This window comes from Cheilinus undulatus, linkage group 21 (genome assembly GCF_018320785.1).
Source record: "Cheilinus undulatus linkage group 21, ASM1832078v1, whole genome shotgun sequence".
Lineage (NCBI taxonomy): Eukaryota > Metazoa > Chordata > Actinopteri > Labriformes > Labridae > Cheilinus > Cheilinus undulatus.
Window position 1 is genome coordinate 20,006,045 of NC_054885.1, and position 21,790 is coordinate 20,027,834.

Below are 21,790 nucleotides of genomic sequence, written 5' to 3' on the forward strand. Positions count from 1 at the left end.
TCTAAGTGTCTGTATAATGTTTAATTCAACTCCAAATGACACAAGTTTGGTGATTAAAATAGACTGTTTTATTGGATTTTTAATAAAATCAAATGCTGTATGGGCAAAAATCAATACAGTCAAATTTAACACACTGTTTTATTTTGAAAAGGACTTCATTCAGTCATGTACTGATAAATCAAACATACATAAATAGTGAAATATTCTGTTTTTTATAGTGTATGGACAGTCCTGAATCGTTTTCTGTGTTATGTTTACTATTGCTGATTATAAAATGATTATTTTCCTCAGTAAGGGAGAAGCAAACTGTCACAAAACTCACCAATCCTGCATGCAGCGGATGGCCAAAACCCTGCAGTCTCGTCCACCATTCAGGCGCACAGCTGTGATTGTATTAGGCCGTTATCTGTTCTAATAAATGCTGGACCATTTTTTGACAAATTCATGACATGGGAACATCTTTAGAGCTTATTTAAGAAGCTCCCCTATGTGATCATGGGGCGGCCTCGTTTGGAGGCAGAAACTTTTTAAATTGGCGTTGTTAGTGTTTTGAACTGCTAAGCTGAGATAAGGCTCCGTAGTTGAGGAGAAGTGGATCACATTTGTCCGCTGCTGGGCCGTCTTCTCTCTAAAATGTACGACTCTGGCAGGGAGTTTTTAGCACAATGCTAGTGCACAGACAAATCAGGTATTCTGGGTTAAGTGTCTTTATGAAATTTTTAAATCCTGGCTTTTCAACAACACTGGGCCCATGTCTTTAGCGACTGCTAAAGACATGAGCCCGAGATACGGCCGCCGTTATCTCGGAGTCATCTTGTGGCGTATTTTAACGATTACAGCGTGAGTTTAACCTCTTCCTTTTTAAAGCTGAACTCCTGGCAGATGATACATCTGTCAGTCACATGTTCCAATACTTTTGTTCACATAAAAAATAGGTGGGTTAAAAAAAATATGCTATCTTTTATGTTGTGTATCAGATCCAGATGTAAATACCTGGAAATAAATGCTGAAATGTTGATCTTTTGCCTCATTTTCATCTCTTTACTTTAAACCCAAATGCTTTCAGCCTACAGTAAAAATAAAGGAATTCACCTCACTGTTCTAATACTTTTGGAGGGGAGTTTACATCAATTTTACCTCTATTAAAATTTTGAGGAATTGTTAGGGTATGCTCTAATTTTCAATGCTGAATTAAAGGACAAAAACAAGATAAACAAAACAATTGGGTAATATAAAGGTCAGTTAAAAAAGGTTTCAACATAGTTAAAAGCTTTTACACTCAAAAGCAGAATTATCTTAAATTATCCTAATTATTACCTCCCAGCTCCCACAGTCAATGACAGCTCTTTCTCTGAACACAGTGGTGTATTTTAATATCACATACTTTTCCCTACTCCCTGCTTGCATTAATGCTGATGAACCATGTTGCTGCTACTGCTTCTGGTAAAACTTCACCTCCTCCACCCCAGCCTCCTCCTTTACAGAATGAGGCTTGTTGCACCCTCATATTTAGATTCATGCTACTATGGATTACATGCTTTTGAACTAATTTTATTGCTGCTTGACTAACCCAGGGAGCATCTTTTAACAGAACCTTCTCTGCCAAGTAAAACTGTCCATCTATTTTGAAATAAAATGGTATGACAAGTGTGTTCCTGACTGAAATAATGTAAATAAAACAGGACCCAGTATTGAACCTTGTGGAACTCCCTTTGACAGTGGTAAAACACGATACGATAGTCCTGAAACCAGGATTCACAATCAAAGACGACCTTGCTTTGTCAAAAAATGTATGAATGGTGTGCTGAGGACTGATTTACAATGTCTTGGTCACAAGTTGAGTTTCTTTTCGATATTAACCTCAGGATTGTGAAGACAATGGTCAGTCTGAATCTGCAAATGCTATTGAAGATCAGGCTGAAGGTCAAAACCTGGGTTTGAAGTTAAGCCTGTCCTTTTTTAAACCCTCTGTCTTTTCCGCAAAAGCCCTAAGAGGAGCTGTGATGTTGAGATATGAAGTATCTAGGGATTTAAGATTGGGGCAGACAGTAAAAGGCAGAAAAGCAGGTTTCTGTTGGCAGGGCATTGGTAAAATATCCAGGGTTCTTAGAAGTCTGCAGGCAGACAAGAAACCTTTCCAAGACATACGACCATGTCTACACCTTAAGTGTAGTTATTGTTTTTTCTTTCTCTTTGGCATTTTGGATGCAGGCCCAGTATGGGCAGCATCACACAACAATCCAAGGCATCGAACATAAACACCCCTGCTGTGTACCACAGGCTTAACTCTCCAGTCAGGGCCTAGTTTTTCTATGAATCTAATCCCTCTCCTATTTGGGTGACATACAGACTATCTCTGCCTGTCTGCCTGTCTGCGTGTGTGTCTGCGTTATGTAGCAAGGGTTATTAACAAGCTTAAATAAGAGACGTCGTCACATTGCTGTGTTTATTTTAATGTCTATAAGTGGGGGTCCTGGGATGCACGGGCTATCAGAGGTCCCAAAAGAGCCAGACTGAGTATAAAGTAACACCATTCTGACTCTGTCTTGCGCTCACTTCTGATGCCATGGACCACTTTACATACACACAGAAACACCGACCAATGATATAGAGTTTCACCATGTCTGGACATTATCTGAAACTAGAGACTAATGCAAGAAGGTTAAATCTACAACTGCAAATACTTTTCATATAGGAACATGATTGTTTGCCTGTACGTGCTATAGGTTCAGTGATGTCACAGAGGTCAGCCTGATAAGCATTGGTGAAGACAGGATCAGGTCAGTGCACACAAACACAAAGGAAATGGCTTATGCAGTCTTGTAAGCTGAGTTGAAGTAGATAAGGCTATATTCAGAGTCATTGATTACTGCTGCCTTCCGTAAGGAGGAACCCTCCGGAATTATCGGATCAATAGTGACATAAATCAGCTGCTGAAGGAGTAGGTGTCTAGAGGGCAAATAACCCCCGGGAAGGAGAGAGGGCACGATTAATTTCCTGAGAGGGGGAGGTCAGGAAGGAAGGAGGGGCTCCTCACTGATACCTCACAATCTGGATAGACCCAGGAAATAGAGAAAATAAATGAGCAATTAGATAAATAAATGAGGAGATATGCAACCTCTAAATCAGGGGTGTCCAAGCTATGGCCCGGGTGCCAAATGTACCCTGCTGTCCAAATTTGATCTGCAGCTTATTCTAGAATTAAAACGAAATATGCCCCACGGAGCTTGTGCTTGACTGTATTGTACTTCATAGTTTCAGCACAAGACGGTGTTACCATACTAATTCTGTAAACAAACATCTCAACAAGGAGAATTTATTGATGTGTTTTTTTGTGTCTAAACTGAGACAACACTGCACATGGTAAAAATATTGGCAATCAAAATAATAATATCTGGTTTTCTAACTCCCTGATGAGTTTCAGCAGCAAATAGCAGTACCAATGATATTCCAGAGGTGGAGCCAGTGGCAGCAAGGGCCAAACAGGGCCTCTGAAATCTGGTTGGCATCCCCAAAAACCTGAAAATTATTGTCTATTTGTTATGTCAGCCATTAAACTGAGTTTGTACCGTTAGTACAGACAAGCCACGGAGTCAAGCTCTGCCCCTATCAGCTGATCCAATGCAAGCCCTCATCAGCTGACAGCCAGCTGATTTGCTTTAAGCCAATATTGGACAATTGCTCTCATGTTGCCTCATTTAAACTGCTCTTGCCTGGCCACGCACTGCCGCTCTTTCTGCAAGCTGCTCCAGCAAGCCTCCTCCACCCCAGCTTATCCTCTGTTCTGCTTCTGACTTGATCAATGCCATGCCTTGCCTTTTGGATATTAACGTAGTCCTTATATATTTTTGTATGTGGCCATCAGTGGAAAACGTCTGGACACCCCTGCCCTAAACAATTACTGGAAATGAGCCATGGCTTAAAATAAAGTGTAGATGTGTCACCAGTAGTGCTTATCAGATACCAAAGCAACTTTGTGGAAGAAGAGCTGCAGAAATGATCAGGAGGCATTAAAGTGGAAAAAGAGCAGCGGTTCGGCTGATGCACAGATGTTTTTGATGTTTCCAAAGCTGTGACCTCTTGAACCTTCTGCCTTCCTCTGACCGGCTGGCTGAGAGTCAGGCCGGCGTCGCTCTGTCACGTTTATTTTCAGTCGCCCGCTCGGCTCAGGACGGCCAAAGTGATAAAAGAGAGACGAGCTGTCCACAGTGGCGTGGTATGTCTCGGTGTATGCTTGTGTGCCTGCGTGCTGCTAGGGAGGGAAAGTGGAAGAACGCTGGAGGACAGATATTCATGGCACTTCTTCTAGTCCCCCTTGCATGACCCCCACCACGGGGTATCAGAGAGACTTGTAGTTGGCACAGCGTCACATGATGGTGGGGCCAACTGTGTGTCTCTTGGCCAATTAGCTATCCAATGGGAGGGAGTAGTCAGGGGAAGACCTGAGCTGAGAGGGAGGCTTAGTTATTTACATTCTGTTTCTGTTTGTCCACACAGACACGCTGTCTCAGACGGCTCAGAGGAGATGAAGAGTCTGATCATTGAGAAGAATAAGATGGGCCTGGAGGAAGAGTCTGAACTGCTGGTCAAAGGTATGTAACTATCCTTTATCTGGGGGCATTCACCTGCTGTGTTTTTAATATGGAGATGAAACAAAAAAGTCCATTAATTAGGGCTAAATTATACTGGATTTAGTGCGATATCTTTTCTTTCTCACGCTGTGGAAAAATACAGAAGTTACTCCAAATAAAAGAGTTTCTACACTCTTAAATATAGGTAACTAAATGTGAATCATACCATCATGATTTAATTATTTTCAACCTCAAGTTATTTTTTTTTCTGTTGGCTTGCCGTACATGATAAAAATGAGATGCACAATACTATTTACAGTACTGTGATAATAACATGAAGTGTGATGAATAAACTAGTTTTAAAGCTGTAACTTGTTGCAACATCTTCCTCTTGAATCCAAAGAAAATAAAGCTTTTTTTCACCACTGCAACAGAACACTTACTCTGATGAGTGCATGTAAAATGCAGGCATTTTTATTCATTGAGATAAATTCAGACTTGGTATTGTGGTATTGTGAATCAGCCCTCTAATTCATGATTTAGATAATCCACCAAAATCAGCTGGTTGAATGAAAAATTCGCAGCTGTAGTAATTATATCTGTAATTTGAATACATTGTGTGGTTTGGACTATTGGTGACATATAATTTGAGACTTCCCATTGGCTTTTGTTTTTTCATCAGTGGATTAATCATGAAAATATCCAGATGAATCAAGGCTGTAAACAGACCTCAGCTTTGACCTTCCATTAATAAGTGTTTCCTATCCTGGCCTGAGTTTTCTCTCCTTATCTCATTAATCAAGTTTATATTACCCTCATTATCTCCTAATCACTACTGTCTCAGCTCAGCGCTGTGCTGTTGCCCAGTCATGACTGTCTCTGACCACATGTGGCCCACAACTGCTCCAACACCCTCATCCTCCTCCTGTGTGTTAATGTTAGGACGGCTACAGGCACCAGGGGCGCCACCTTGGGTGTCTGATGCTTTTGAGGAATGATCTCATAAGATATTTCTGTGTAATTCCTCCCCCCCCTGCCCCTTGGCTTGCTACTTTTGGGGAGCAGTAAAATGCCAGCACTTGGATAAGTTACGTCCTGTTTGGAATGGCGGCAGTCAGATTGCCTAATTCTGACAGCAGTTACTATGCACTCTGGGCTACTGCCCCTCCCTCACTGCTGTCCGTTCACTGTTCATGTCACACTCTAAAAAGAGAGGAGTTTCCCTCCAAAACAGAGAACTGCTGCTTCTTCTTTTGGACTACAGATTTCATTGTCATGGACCCGGCCAACTCTTTGGGTGGACCTGCCCATACAACAAACTGAGAGAATGGGCCCTCCCCAGTTATGATTTACTGACATGTCGGTGTATGTGTGTTCAACCAGTAGCATGGGAGCTAGCATCCTGGCTAACAGTTACTTCATTTTGGAGCTGTAAAGTGTGGCTATTATAGTGTTCAAAATTGTTTATTTGTGCCACTTTAAAGACCCCTTAAGAATTCTCTAATATTTAGCAAGAAAGGCTATTCGCAAATTCTGGATTTCTAAGGACAGTCCTTCAGTGGGTGATTGGTACAAGGAGGTTTTGAGAATATTACCTCTGGAAAAAATGGACTTATGCCCTTCATGATAACACAGGAATTTTTTTGTTTGTTTGTTTGTTTTTTTTGGAGTAATGTGCACGTCATACTTGCTCTGTTTGTGTTTTGTTTATTAATTTTCAAGTTGTAAAAAAGGGTCCTGGTTATATTCTGTAAACAATGCACCATTGTTGTAAGAACATAAGAACCTTAATAAAAAGAGAATGGATAAAAACATTTTTACCACATTTTTATCCATTTTGCCACATATAAAACTCTTTCCCAGTTTTGCAACTGCCAAACCATTTTTGCCTCCTTTAAAATCCAATTTCACAACCTTTTTCTGCCAATTTTTTGCCACTTTTGATCAATTTTTGTCACTTTATTTAACACTTTTCACCTGTCTTTGCCATGGTTAATCAATTTTTGCCTCTTTCTGCCTAATTTTTTGTCCACTTTAAACCCATTTATACCTCCATACACTCGTTTTTGCCACTTTGTAATCCTATTTCAGCACTTGTTCTGCCCTTTTTCCCACTGTCGTGCAATTGTTGCCCCTTTTTCGACCCTTTCTGCCAATTTTTGCCACTTTTAACCAAATTTTCCACTTTCTGCCTGTTCTATTGACACATCTAAACCAATTTAGACTTTAAATTCATTTTTGCCCCCTTACACCCATTTTTGCCGCTTCTGAATCTTGTTTCACCCCGTTTCCTGCCATTCTGCTACTTCTATGCCATTTTGTCACTTATTGAACCCCTTCTGCGACTTCTCTGCCCGTTCTTGCCACTTTCAGCTTATTGATGCCTTTATTATCTCAATGTTTGCCACTTTTACCCCATTCACAACTTTTTATGCCCTTTTTGGCTGGTTTTAACTGTAATTCACTTCGGTTTTAATACAAGGGGTTTACTTCCTCAAAAAGGCTTTAAACTACAGCATAAATGCATTTGAAAGAATGGTTTTTATTCAGGTAAAACATAAAAATGGTTATCACAGCTTAACTTTACAATGGACCATGATTTTGCTGACCTCCATGGGCCCCACAAAGATCTCCCCTGTATCCCCCCTTATGGGCGGCCTTGCATATGGGATTTCAGCTGTGAATCATGCCTACATCCTTCAACAGAGTGAACTATAACAGTAAAGCAGTAAAACACCTCAGGGCATTAGATAACCCCTCTCATTTCTCTTTGTGTGCAGCACAGGGATATGTTTTCTAAAGCTCCTCCATGATGGCCTTTCCCCTCGTTTGGTATTGATGTTTTTTTCAGCAGGATATCCCGAGGCTAGAAAGGGTTAATACTGCCCCTGTATCTAAAATAGGCCATGACATTGTAGATATAGACTGGTGATGGGGGATGAAACATAAAACCCATGGAGGTGTGACTCCAAGAAATATTTACATATTTGTCTATAGATGATTTACATATATAATGAACTACAACTGCAAAGCTTCTCAGGTTTCCACACTTCTAAAGGGGAATTAAAGTTTAGTCATACTGTTTTCATTGTAAATGTGAAGTTTGGGCCCAACTTTATTTAATTGTGAATTACCTTTGAAGTTCTTTTAATTTAAAAGCTCCGTTATGTTGTTAACATTTTAAAATCAGAAAATTAGCAAATTGTTGAGTCTTTGGGCATCAGCATCTCTGCTGCCATTTCACTTATTTCCTGTCATAAGATTTACAAACTGGTAAAACAAACATTCAGAAATCAGAGAAGTGGCTCGCAGTAAAAAGATGGAAATGCACAGAGAGAGATTGTTTGCTCAATCTTTGTAAGAGGGGGCAGGGCGCACGGGGTTAGAGGTCACAAATGAAACAAATTAAGGGCGAGCCGTGGCCCCCAGGGGAGACATTAGCAGGCCACAGAGATGGGATCCAGATGGGGGACCATGGGAGGGGTGTACAGAGGGTCCCAGTGCTGCTCTTTCTCTTTTGGTCTCTCTCCTTTTTAGCCTGTCCTGATGGTGCTGGTTGGAGTTCCCAAAAGGAGCAGCATCTGTGGGACGTCCTGTGTCTATCACACAGGCGTCTCCGTAGCAGGAATACCCTTCTCATATCTCTCACGCAGTCAGCTTGCCTGCATCCACAGTCCCACATCCAGACTATCAGTGAGCTCAGCCTGACTTATCTCAAGGTTTTTATTTATCCATTTCACATTGGGTTTCGGAGCTGCCCCTCTCTGTTGTGGTGTTAACTACCTCAAGGTTTTGCTTTGGGCTTTACTGGTGTGGGATTATGGTGGGTTCATGCTTGCCTTTTATATCATATAGTGCCATTCTCAAACAGAAAACATGGCTTTGAGAGGCTGATCAATTGCTCCCATCCTCCTGTATATTTTTATTTTGGGGTAGTGGTGAGGCAACTGGAGCTTTGCACTACTTAAGAAACCAAGATAGAGATGATACATAGGGTTAAAGAGACTAAATCAGAAGACAATAAGAGCAAAAGGAGAAATGCAGAGTTAAAATGAGTATTTGATAACAGGTGGCACACAGCTTTGTGACCACAGAGGAAGTTGTGATGCTGGTGTGGCGCCATTGCAGTTTTCACAGGATAGGAAGTTAAGACCCATTGCTTAATTGTTCCTTTTAAAACCCCTCTTTAAAAGGAAATCCCAAATCATTAGAACACATGCACAGAGTCAACTGACTGTCAGGTCTTTAATAGCCCCATCAGGGCCCATCAATGCTATAAGGTCCTTCTCTACATGCAGCATCTGGACAAACATCTGCCAGACTACTTTTTTTAACCTTTTTGTAATTGGATGTTTATTAGGAACAATTTGCACATATTTTTTGGGGGGAAGAAAACGCTTGCTGCTGTTTAGGAGAAGTAGATCTGGGCTGCTGATGTCTTTCCAGTCCCTCAGGAGTTTGGGAAAACAGCAGTCCTGCATAGTAGAGCCAGGCCTGGCAGGACCAGTGAGCATGCCTATGAGCTGGCTGAAGGCTTGTCTGCTCTTTGTTTCACACTGTTCCAGGACATTTCTCTTTCTCGCTCTCTCTCCCCTTTTCTCACTCTGTCAACCTCTAAAGTGGTAATTATCCAAGCTACACGCAGGCTTTAATGCCCGTGCCATTAGCTGGCTGTATTTTTATCCTTTAGTGCTTTGCCCAACAAGGCAGTCACATACAGAGTGCAGCAAACTTTATGGACAATTACAAGCTTGTGGGGATTATTCTTAGTAAAGACCTGGTGTGGCAGTAGTGGTTAAGGAGCTCACTGACTGGCCAAGTGCCTACCCAGCCCTCACAAGTGTTATGATAGTCTTAATATGGTGCATTCAATACACAAGGACCTCTCTGATATCATAAAAATGCTTTATCAAGAATGTCCATCAGTATTAACACATCTGATTATAAACAGAAAGTGAAGGCTGGAGAGTGTCTCTAGATGAACTAAACCTTTCAAACAGTCATCCACTGATGATGAAGACTGCTATGTGGAGTATCAATAAGTGTTAATTTTTTTAGTTCCTGATTTTACCATAAATGTTTAGAAAACAATGAAAAACATCTTTTTTAATGTCCAAGCTCAAGGGGACCTTTTGGGATTTCTATTTTTGTTTTTTACCAACAGTCCTAAACCCAAAGATTTCTGGTTTCCTTCAAAGTAGGGCAAAAATACTACAAACAAAGGGCTTTTGCATTTGATAATTTGAATCCTGTGTTTTTTATTTTTCATTTAGATGACCTTAACTATAAAGCATACGTTTATTTTATTGAATTATTTTCCAATTCTAAGAATGCACAAAAGCATATTTTGTTTCGTAAACAAGTTTTTCATAAGACCCACTTGTGCTTTTTATCATTGCAATAGGATGGCTACTACGGGAGGTACGTGGCAACTGGATCAAGCAGCGCCGGTACTGGTTTGTGCTGAGCCAGGACTCTCTTGACTACTACAGTGGATCAGAAAAAGGAGCCCGCAGACTGGGAACACTGGTCCTCACCAATCTATGCTCTGTCATCTGGCCAGACAAGCAGACATACAAAGAGACGGGTGAGGGGCACACAGACGGGGCTGATGCATAGCTGACTCATACTCGTGTTTACATAGTTAAAATCTCTGTAGAATCCAGGATCCTCTTTGTTAATTCTCTATATGGTTTAGTGGTCAGACATTTTACAAAATTCTTAGGGAACTTGTTATGGGTTTTTTGATGAAAAAGTGACGTTTTTGTGGTCTCTTTTTTCCCGTGAACTTTGTATTGGTGAGTAAGTTTGGGAAGCCCCAGTTGTGTTTGATCTAGAGAGTGGCTTGGTCAAAAACCCTCACGTCTGAGTAATCAGCGCGGGCATCTCCCTTCTTTGTCTGGAATGAAAGAAAACAAAAGACATGCAGAAAAAAGAGGAAAGTCTTGGCTGTTTGGGAAGAGACAGAAGGATGACTTGTCCTTTTTGAGCCAGTTTAACTGTAACATGTATTTTTTTTGCCGTCTGTCCGACTGTCCTCACTAAGGCCGTTGTGTCCTGGTGGCTTCACCACAGCACTGCAAATTTCCATTGCCTTCTAGACACTCAACCTCAAATACAGTTCCCACTCACGGAATATTTAAGGGACTTACCTGGGTAGAAAAGTGCTTCTCTATTTGTTTCACTATTTTATGTTCCTCCTAAGCCACTGTGAAATGTGTCACAAAATAATTGCATGAAACACTGACTTCCTCTATTTACTTTTGGGCTGTTTCAATAACATATTTCAGCTCTTTTTAAGGGTCCCATCTTTGGTGTGATTGGCTTATTACAGCAGAGTTAATGTAATCAAGCCCAGAGTGGTCAATATTAGTCCAAATATGTTATAACCTCCCTTGTTTGGGTTTGTACTTTACCAAGAACCTAAACAACGGAGGATGTGGTGCCAAGTCACGTAGCAGGAAAGCTTGATAACACATGGCCGCGGATCAGACCAGAATGCGATGTCTAATACTTCCTCTGCACAAGGAGGAAGCATGCCTTTTTTCATCTTTATTGCAGGATGACCAAAAGGAGGCTCACGGAGGGGTGTAACACTTGTGTCCTAACTCATCTGTAGAATAACTATCTTGTTTGGTGTTGGTGTGGCCTGAGTTTCCTCTCTTGCTGACCTTTGGTCTTCAGTGAAACCGAGAGAGGAAGTCAGGGAGAGGGAGTCATGCATATGCATGGTGTCCCGTGCTGAGAACATTTCATTCTTCTCTTCTCCTTTTTTTTAAAATAAAACAATCAGATGTGAAGCTGTGGTTTAAATTTAATATGAAGTGTATTTTTACTGTGTTCCTCTAAGGCCACTGGAGCATTACAGTGTATGGGAGGAAGCACTGCTACAGGTTGTACACTAAGCACTTCAACGAGGCGGTTCACTGGGCATGTGCCATCCAGAAAATCATCGACACCAAAGCACCAGTGGAAACACCAACACAGCTCCTGATTCGAGACATCGAGGTGGGCCACAGAACACACACACAAATAACATTTACACACGTTTGTGGTCTCTCCCCCGTCACCTCCTTCCCTCTGTTACCATGGAAACTGTGAGGGCTCATGGGGCCAGGAGAGTCCAAAGTTTCCTCTACTCGATTTTCTGTTTTGAATGACTTCATCGTGTGCCACCACACGTGGACAGGACATAATAACAGACCTGAAGCAGAGAGGTAGTTTGAAAGAAAAGGATTTCCAGAGCATGAGCACTCCAGGAAACTGGATTGTAGAATTTTTTCTAGCCTCTCATGTTAAAGGAAAGTGAGGTATTTTTAGTGTTGGAATCTTATTGAGCAGACTGATGAGTCGTCTTGCGTCACCCTTCTCTTGCATATAAAGAGGGGCAATTTTGCAGAGGAGGGCTTGGCATGAAGCAGCAGAGCTAGATAAGCAGACCTATGCCTGGCCTCCTGTCTCTGTAATCTCTCACCGAGTCTCTAATCTGAAAGAAAGTGGTTAATCTGCTCTCCTCAGTCTGTTCTGGCAGAAAGGACCAAGTTTTTATGCTGGAGAAACATGGTGGGGTACTTTAAAATACCTCCTTATTCATTGTTAGGCTTCTTCCTCCTGTAGGCTTCTCCTCAGTGTTTCTCTCTCTAACACTCATTCTCACTGCTTCCTCTCTCTCCTTCACCTTTGAACACAGGCACACGTTTTCAAAGAGGTGTGGTATTTTCGCTCTCAAATGTGAGATTAGAGCTGCTGCAATGAAAATTAAAGGGAGAATGAACAGAGGCACCATTGTTTCGACAGGCCTGCTTGCTTATCTTAAGAGCATTGATTCATGTTTCAGCAGCAGACAAATGGGAGAACAGGGATTATAGTTTTTGCCTTGGACTTGCAACTAAAGGTCATATGCGAAAAAATAAAAATGCGTTAAAGATCTGTTGAATTGCTCTATTTTAAATATGTCCACTTTTAAAGTAAGGTCATAGTTTGTTACACCTGAGTTGAGATTACTTTTCTTCAAAAAATATCAGAGATTATCATTGGAATGATGCTTGGAAAGTGCTCAAACACTGTCTGTAACCACAATAAAGTAGATGCAATTCAACTTATGATCCTACACAGAGCTCACATTTGTCCCTCCCTACGACATAAATCCAACCTCAGTTTATCTCCTCTCTGCCCAAAGTGTAAAATATAAACCAGTAGTCTCAAACATTGCCTGTGGTATTGTAGAAAAGCACAACCGGTCTGGCAGATAATAGGGAAAGAAATTAACAAGATTCTGTCTCTTAATATAAATGCTGACCCTAGATTTTTGATACTTGGTGTATCTAACTCATTTATCACTGACAAGTATAAGAGTAAACTTAACAAAATTTTAACTTTCTATTCAAGAAGGTATATCCTCTTGAACTATGTTACAGGTAAAGTTCCATCTGAGTCAGTGGCAGAGGTTAATACTTGACTTATGTCTCTCTCTCTGGACTGTTTCATCTGTAGGTTAGTTTGTAAAGATGACGTTTTTCAAAGAATATGAGAACGTTTTCTGACCTCATGAAATGTGGTTTGGATAAATCCCTACTTTGCTTGTAGTATTTTTTTATTGTGATATGTGGGTGATACATCTTTTAAAGGTGTATTGTAGATGCTGTTTCTGAATAACTAACTCCAAGCCACTACATTAAAGTGCCCAGGGTTATAAATAATGGACAAAACTGCTAGTGGGCCCTAATTACCTGGTAATTTTATGATAAGTAGTATCTAATTAATTTCTGAAGAATAAGGTGGGTATTATGTAGTAATAAGTTAGCATTTTACTAAGTAATAATTCAGTAATATTAAGGAAGTATTTGCCTTGTTATAATATATTAATTGCCAAGTAAGTCCTCATAAAACTGTGGCAATTCTCTGATAATTAGATGTTATTTTACCATAACCCTAACGCTCGTAATACTGTGGTAATTCTCTGGCAATGAAGTGGTATTCTACCAAGTAATTTCTTTAAAATAAGATGGTAATTTTCTGTATAAGTTGCTTGATAATTCCCAGGGTTTTTTTTTTATTTTGGTACACTTAATTAAATGATTTTAAGTCATTTTTTGGGTTAGGGAAGGTTTGGGGGTCAGGGTTAGGTAAAATACCACCTAAGTACCAGAGAATTGCCACACTACAAGGAATGAATTGATGGTAACTACTTTATTACAAGATAAATATTTCCTTAATATACCATATTTCTGAGTTAGTATTTGGTAAAATGCCAACTTATTACAAGATAGTTACCACCAATTACTAGATAATTACACACGTAAAATACTAGGTAATTAGTGCAGACTTGTAACGCATCTTAGGATGTTCCCAGTGAACAGGGAAAATAGCAAGCCTTGCTGCTTCTTAAAAGCAAAAGCCCTGTTATTAATTGGTTTATTTACTTTAAATAATACATTTTATTTTATGTATACTGCTTATTTTTGTTGAAGAGCAGCTGTTTTAAAAACCAACTAAGACTACAGGGAGTTACATGGTCGTCCCAACAATATGGCAGCTACATTGCACTTTTTGACTTTCTTTAAGAGTGTTATGTAGCACTCTTCATGACTTTATTTCCATTTCTTATTGACACAGGGGGTGGTTAGCAGACATTCACCTTTAATGCCAGGTCAACTGGTTCACCATTTCCCTTGTTGTACTATTGTTAAGCCAAGCTTGCTATCACTCTGCACTGCTTTCATATCTACCACACTTTTTTAAGTGGTATAAATCATCCAATCAAGCTTTTGGATGGAAAAATGTCAGGTGTTTTTCAGGAATTGTCCATAATGAATAGGAGACAGTCTATAGTCCTAAGCATGCATGTTCAGACATTATCTAGGTCGTTATACTATATCTCCCTCCATGTGGTCCAAAGTGCAGCATCTCCTTCCCACATTTCATACAGACCAGCTTGTCACCAGAGTGCACCCAGCACTTCAGAAGAATGTGTCAACTTTGGCCCACTAAGGAGGGGTAAGAGCAGGCTTGTCTTGCAGCCAGAGAGAAAGAGCGGCTGATTTGGGGGGTTTCAGGATCAGGGTAGAGCCAGAGCAGTGGCAACGTTACTAATGAGCAACAGGTGCTGGAGGGCAGCAGCATGGAAGCCATCTGTACCTCTGGAAGGCATCTATCCCCATAGGCATCGAAAGGCACAAACACATGCACACTAAACTCATTGACACAAGGAGATAAAATATAACATGTCAGTCATGCTAGTGAGGTTTGCTGGGTCATCTCTTGGCCTACATGCTGCTTTGAAAGTTGCCAGAGCTTAGTAGTGACCCTGGTCGAATTGACCGCAGTTACCCCTGAAAGGCATGCTCTTTCACCCACTCACTGACCTGCTTCCAGGTTGACTGCAAGAAAATTGATGGTATATGCAAATTTGTTCTTTTTAGTATCTCTGAATGTTTCTCTTTGTCCTTGTGTCCACTGTAGGAGAATAAATTCAACCCTGAGGTAGTGGAGCACATCTACCAGCACAATCCCATCCTGAAGTACACCCAGGGTCCCCTCTATGCTCCTCTGCTGCCCTTCCCCTATGGCAGCCTGGAGCATACATGTAAGTAGTTACATCTACACGTCATACACTATCAAAACAGTGTTTGAGCATGCTGATATAAAAACAATTTGCACAGACTTTAAAGTGCTTGAGATCGAACAGTTTTTGCACCACGACATAAAGAAGTGATTCTCATTCTCATTTAATTGTTGTGAAATAAAAGATCTAACAGAAACTAACCACTGTTTGGATCAAAAGTTAATAGCCATATTCTGTATTAAATCAAATTCGCACCCAACTTTAACCACATGTGGGGTTTTTTAAGCAGTGTCAGGTGAATTCGCTTAACCTACAAGCCACTAGCGACAGTAAACGGCATGAACTGAATCCCGGCTTTCTGCTCATAATTATTGGCTTTTTGTGCAGAGCCAAGCAGAGAAAGCAGCTCTCTGACCAGTGACCTTAACAGCACTGCAGGAAACATGAAGTTTGTGCTAATTTTGGTGAGCCTTGTAAAGAAAATGGTAATCTCCTCTCTTGTTGACCTTGTTCTGTACATGCCTAAGTAGTTCTGAAAACATCCTGCTGCTGTCTTTGAATATGAAATATCTGGAAATAGCATTATTATTTGTGTCACAAATAAAATTAACACTTTCAAAAGTATAAGCTCATAACAATAAATGATTATCTTGCCTCTCAGTTGAGGATTAGTTGCAGTTACATCTGTATTTGAGGACCTGACTGCAATGGAAACTCTAACCAGCTCCAAAATAACAAAAAGGTCAACTTTTTAATGTTTATGAAGTAGACAGAGAGCATGCCAGTATTGCTGAAACATTTCCATCTCTTAAAAAGCCTTCAACTTGAATACTAAAAGCCTTGACTATTACACTATACATCGTTGCCTTATGCTGCTTGTTGAAATAAAGTGACTGGTAGACTTTTGAATCCACCAGCCACCATTGAGGGTAGGGGAAAAAGTTTATTTCCAACCCTGGTGTGAGGGCTCTAGTATGGACTCCTCAACAGCAAAATAAGCACTTTCCTTGAGTCTGTAGTCTGCAGTTTTCCCCAGGTTCACTATAAAACTTGGTTCAGTGAAGGTCTTGGTTCAGTGAAGTCCAGGCCCCACTTGACGTAAACAAACATTGGCTATATTGAACAGTATTCAATTAGGTTTAAGGAAAAAATGACTAAATTTAATAAAAACAAGCATGAATGTGATGGGTAAATAAGAAACACAATCTACTAGCCCTAACATTAAGTGCATTTAAGAAAAGAGATGGTCAGTATAAAGAAAGAATTGGTTTTCATTTTAATTCTTTTTTGTCAGACTTGGTTTTAACCCCTAAATAATGACTAGTTTCATCCAAGTCCGTTAGTGTGGGTCAGCCGTTGTTTCCAGCAACATGTCTCGCTGTCTTTTCATTCTCTGTGTCAGCCATCTACCTATTTCTTGTGATGTCATTTAAAGGTGGCACAGCAGCAGCTTCTGACTTGATAACCCAGTGGTATTTCAACACAGCTTAATCCATTGTTTTTACCCACATGAAAACCAGTCCAAGACTACTTCAAAAACAGGGAAGGAAAGAAATCCAACACAAGCCAGACATTAAAATAATCTGCTCCTCTTCCTCTAGACCACAGTGGGAAAGGGTACGGCTCAGTGCGGGAGGAGGCCGTGAAGCTCTTCAACTGCCTGCAGCAACTGGAGTCAGCACGAGAGCCTGTTCCCATCATCCAGGGCGTACTGCAAACCTGCTTGGACCTACGACCCCTCCGTGACGAGGTCTACTGCCAGCTAGTGAAGCAAACCAGCTACACACCTGCTCCGTACACTGCAGCTCACCTCCGCTACTGGCAGCTGCTGACCTGCATGAGCTGCACCTTCCTACCTGGGCCCATTGTGCTGAAGTACCTGCGGTTCCACCTCAAGAGGTGAGATGCACATACAGAATACTGCTGAGAAGCAGAGGTGCATTTGACTTAATGTTGCATGTTAGGTTTGTATTATTTATATAATTTGATGACAATATTTTTAGGGGAAAAATCATCTACTTATTTACATATTCTCTAATTAACGCTCTGAGCCCTAAGCTATTTTTAAACATTTTGTTTCTCCTGGATTTATTGTCTTAAAAAGCTTGTAAAACATCAACCCTGTGGTGCACAGTCAAGCTCTTTACATCACTTTTTTTCAGGAAAACTAAAGACAGTTATGGGACTATAAAGAAAAAATTAAGAGTTAAATGGAAATTAGAAGTCAAAGATTTTAAAGCAATAATGATTGAGATCTTTTATTTCACAAACTTGTTCTCCCATCGCTTGGGGATCAAAAAGTGAAAAAAAAATAAATGTGTGAAAAAAATATAACGACAGAACAGCCTGCCATTGGTCGTCCTAGCCCATGTGACAAAACAATATGGAGGCTTATGTTAAGCTAGCGACCAAAACCATCATAAAAGAATTCAAATGGATGAAAAAAAAAGCTGTCAATATTGGAGTTACTTGTGTGGATTTAATCTTTAAATGCCTAGCAAAGGCCCCCAAGTTCAAGGCTCACTAGAAAGCCTCTGTACAGGCTTCGAAGGCATGGATAGCACCACTACAACAGCACAATGGCAGGCTGCACAAAAAAGATTAACTGGCTGAAATTTGTGGTTTAAAAGTTATTTAACTTTTAATAATTGAGGCCTGGCATTAGTTCGTGCAGGACACAGTGGTCATACACCTAGCCTAATCAGCTAACAGCCAGCTGATCCCAATTATCACCCCCCAGCACCCACAGCCAATCACAGCTCTTTCTCTTAACACAGCAGTCCATTTAAATATGACATCCTCACTGATCCCTGCTTGCATGAATGCTGATGCATGACGTCACTGCTGCTGGTGGCAAAGCTTCACCTTCTCCACCCCAGCCACCTCTTTTATAGCATATAACTTGTTGCACCCTCATATACCCTAGTGCTACTTTGGATGAATTGCTTTTGAACTGATTTTATTGCATTCAGTATGCAGTGTCATAAATGTATTTATCCTTTTGGGGTTTCTAGCCATGCACTCCCTGGAAAGTCAAAACATCCTGCTTGACTAAACCAAGGGAGTATCTTTAAAGCAGAGCCTTTTCTGCTAAGTAAAACTATATGTCAGTTTCGTAATAAAATGGTTAAATATGCAACGAGAGTGTTCCTGAATAACCTGTGTCTCTGCTTGTCATGTACAATGACTTTGCTCTCAGAGGGTAAATAAAATCTGTTGACTAGAGAAAGATGTTAATATCTTTTCCTTGAATTGCAAAATGTGATTTTCCTTATTTAAAAGCCCAAGAACATGGAAAACATGACTTTCAAAGAATACAATGATTATAATGGGTAACATGACTTTCAAGGAAGATTACATCAGATCTACAGTATGTTGTTAGTTTAAGCTAACAAAAACCACAGTTGGTAGTTAAAAGCATTGTTGCGGTGTTAATTTTATGCTTGTGGTAATGGTTTTATTTGTGAGAACACAAATTGGTTCCCTCTATGGTCCCATTTGATTGGGGGATTTGAATGACAGTCAGTCATTGGTTTTAACAGCTATAAGGGTGAACAAGTTGTGTGTTGTATCAGGAAATGCAGAGGATCTAGCAGGCGCCTGCACGCTTGCCACCAGTTTAGATATAGAAGCATGGTATGCCTTCACATTGTTTGCATGTTCACCCAGACAGATCCAGTGTTTTTAGAGCTGGCTTTGCAGGTCTGAATTAGCCCCTCTGCCAAGCATACTACTCTTAGTTATTAGAAGTGATAATCTCCTGCTCTAGATTTTCTGTGAAACGCCATGTCATCAAATCACTTGGGTTTTCTATCTTTAAATCAGTGCTTGGAATCACCCACTAACTAATGGAACTGTTGCACGCAATGTCGATTCATAATAACGTTGTGGAACTTGCTACCAGTGTGTTTTGATATGTCTGGCCCTCGCTCTCACGCACCCACTCCCTCTGCGATCAGTGCTGAGGCTGCAGCTGGGCAAAGCTAAGGCTAGAGCTGGGCAGTGGGCCCAGAATACCCTCCTCCTCTCCCCCAGTGCCCTGAGAAACCCCCAGGGAATGTCTGCTGTCAGAGAGAATAGGCCAAGAGAGAGAAAGCAGTGGAGGCAAGAAAGAAGGAAAGAGGGATGAAGAGCAAAGAGTATAAGAAGGATCACACAGACTCAGTGGAACATTCCTAATTATGTTTCAGCAGGACAAATCCCACCCTGTGGCCATAAAGTTATGAGTGAGCAAGAAATCACAGGGAAGGAGAGGGCCTCTCTCTGTCTGGCAAAATGTTTAGGCCCTCAATTTGACTCTCTCCTTTGCTGTGCATATTTTAGGACAACAATTGCAGTATAATTGTTTCACGTACACAGAGCAAAGCACATATCTCCATGAGCTTGTATTTCACACATTTCACACTGGGTTGTAGAGTGTTGCCTTTGTGCCCCCCTCTTTTAAAACACAAATACTCTCACCTACCACTCCTGGATGCTCCACTGGGAGGAAGTGCCAGGTCATTCCGGTTCACAGGAGCGGAAACACCTTTTCCTGTGTCGTACGCTAACCAGTGTCAACATGTTGTCTTTTTCGTTTTCCTTTTCTTTGAAGGATTGAGGGATTTTGAGCGTTCTAAGTCCCTAAGAGCTAGAGTGAGAACATTTGTCATTCCTTGCCTCATTGACTCTTGAGCTTTGCCAGCCCAAAGAAAATAAAGAACTTGGTTAAAATAAAGCAGAACCATAATCACGACCTAAAAATTTACAGACTCTGAGCCGGTGTTAACAATCTGCAGCAAAACAACTTCTTCTAGGTGTTGGACATTTTTATTTTTGTGGCAAAATATGTAATCCTTGATACTTGCACACACCACCTAATTCTTGCTTTTCTGTGCTCTCTTTCCTCTGCTATCTTGCAGGATCCAAAGCCACAGTCCAGAGTCTGAGATGGATAACTATGCATCATTCATCAGCGAAGCTCTGGAGAAGACAAAGTGTCGAGAGTGCGTGCCATCCTGGGAGGAGATCCAGATGCTGATGAGCCGACAGGAGATGCTGTGCACTGTGCACTATCCTGGCTCCGGATCCTGCCAACTCTTCATCAGCTCACACACAACTGCCAATGAGGTGTGGCCACATACTTTTCTCAATTTTTCAGTTTCTTGAAACTTCCTAGCCTGATCTGGAGTGTCTAACAAGCAACATTTTGAATCTTTTTTTTCACTCATGTAAAGCTTAACCTAGTCTGTCCTTTCCTTGTCTCCTATTCAGGTGGTCCGAAGGATGCAGGAGAAGCTCTGCCTGCAAGACAGCAAAAACACGTTTGCACTGTACAAGCAGAATGCACTGCGGGAGCAGCCGGTTGCAGGCAGCACTCTGATCGCAGACATCCTGACCAGGTTTGAAAGAAAAAAAAACAAATGTCAGTCTTCAGCCTGTAAAACAGAGGAGACAGGGGCTGTGAGGAAGTCAGACACAATAAAACAGAGCAGACAGACACACTATCAAAACACTTAGTCTGGCAGGAATCTGAGCTATTTGTCACTCATAAGACGAGTAAGAACAGAGCAGGGGATTGTATAATTATCTCCATGCTTAAACGTTATCCAGTGCCCTTGATAACGGGTGACCTTTTCTGATCTTGTTGGTCAAGCATGAATCCCTGCTGGGAAACGGGGCTTGTGGCTCTATTTTTGTCAGTGAAGCCCGCCTGCCGCTGGATGGTCTAGGTGAAGCTGATGCCATTTGGCTGTGTGAGACAAAGTCTCAAAGGAAATGTATGCTGGAATGCAAGGGATCTTTTTAAAGATAAATGCAGGAATGGAAAGTAAACAATTACATTTACTCAAAATACTGTAATTGAGTAGTTTTTGGGATACTTGTACTTCTTTGAGTGCATTTAGAAATCAGTACTTTAACTTCTACTCAAGTAAGTTTTAACCAGAGTAACTGTACCTTTACTTGACTACTACACTCTTTTACTTGTTCCACTTCTGTTGACCACTTTAGCACAAAGTGAACAAATGATTCCACCTCACATCCTAAAACTGATGAAATCTCATTTTAACTCCATTCTGAGTGAAATGGTCTTCAGTGTTGGAATTATTTGGCAGTGTTGATCAACCAGTTAGTACAACTGTGTAAAGAGTCAGCTGATCTGAGCTCTACCCATTGCCATTTCAAATCTGGGGGATGTTTGGATGTGAGTTTCCCATCGTGGCCTTGGGAAAAGTGTTTAGATATGCTGTAAATGTGTTCAGTTGTGTTTGGTTGTTGCCTGTTGTACAGTAATCCTTTTCTTTTGCTCGTGTTTCTGATGGATTGTTGTTTTTTAAATGTCAGACACATTTGCATCATGACTGAAGTTATCCACTGAGTTAGATTTCCCACCTTTGAAATCAGGTGTTCCTAAAGGGTGCGTAGTGCATATTCTTCATTAGTTTGTATTGCCTTGCTATGAGGTTGACTCTCCTTTGTTCTTGCCAGAGGAGACCCACCTTGCCAAAGACTTTCAGTTGTTGCAGCTCTGTCATTTTTTTAAATATTCAACACTTAAAAGTGTAGTTTAACTGCATGTGGCCAAACATAGGCACTTTTAAATGGTTATATTTAACTCTATAAGAGTTCAATTAACACTGTCTTTTTTGTGTATTTTAACTTATATAGGTGTGTC

At 40.8% G+C, this 21,790-nt stretch overlaps 1 protein-coding gene across 1 annotated transcript in view; it reads left to right on the top strand.

Moving 5' to 3' along the window:
- The window catches only part of plekhh3 (pleckstrin homology, MyTH4 and FERM domain containing H3), a 44,180-nt gene that overhangs the window by 15,672 nt on the left and 6,718 nt on the right, over positions 1-21,790 (top strand). The window contains exons 3-9 of the mRNA XM_041817427.1: positions 4,498-4,592; positions 9,976-10,158; positions 11,422-11,579; positions 15,033-15,156; positions 16,737-17,034; positions 20,037-20,244; positions 20,389-20,516. Coding sequence (XP_041673361.1) covers positions 4,498-4,592; positions 9,976-10,158; positions 11,422-11,579; positions 15,033-15,156; positions 16,737-17,034; positions 20,037-20,244; positions 20,389-20,516 — 1,194 coding nt within the window. The remainder of the gene's footprint in view (positions 1-4,497; positions 4,593-9,975; positions 10,159-11,421; positions 11,580-15,032; positions 15,157-16,736; positions 17,035-20,036; positions 20,245-20,388; positions 20,517-21,790) is intronic.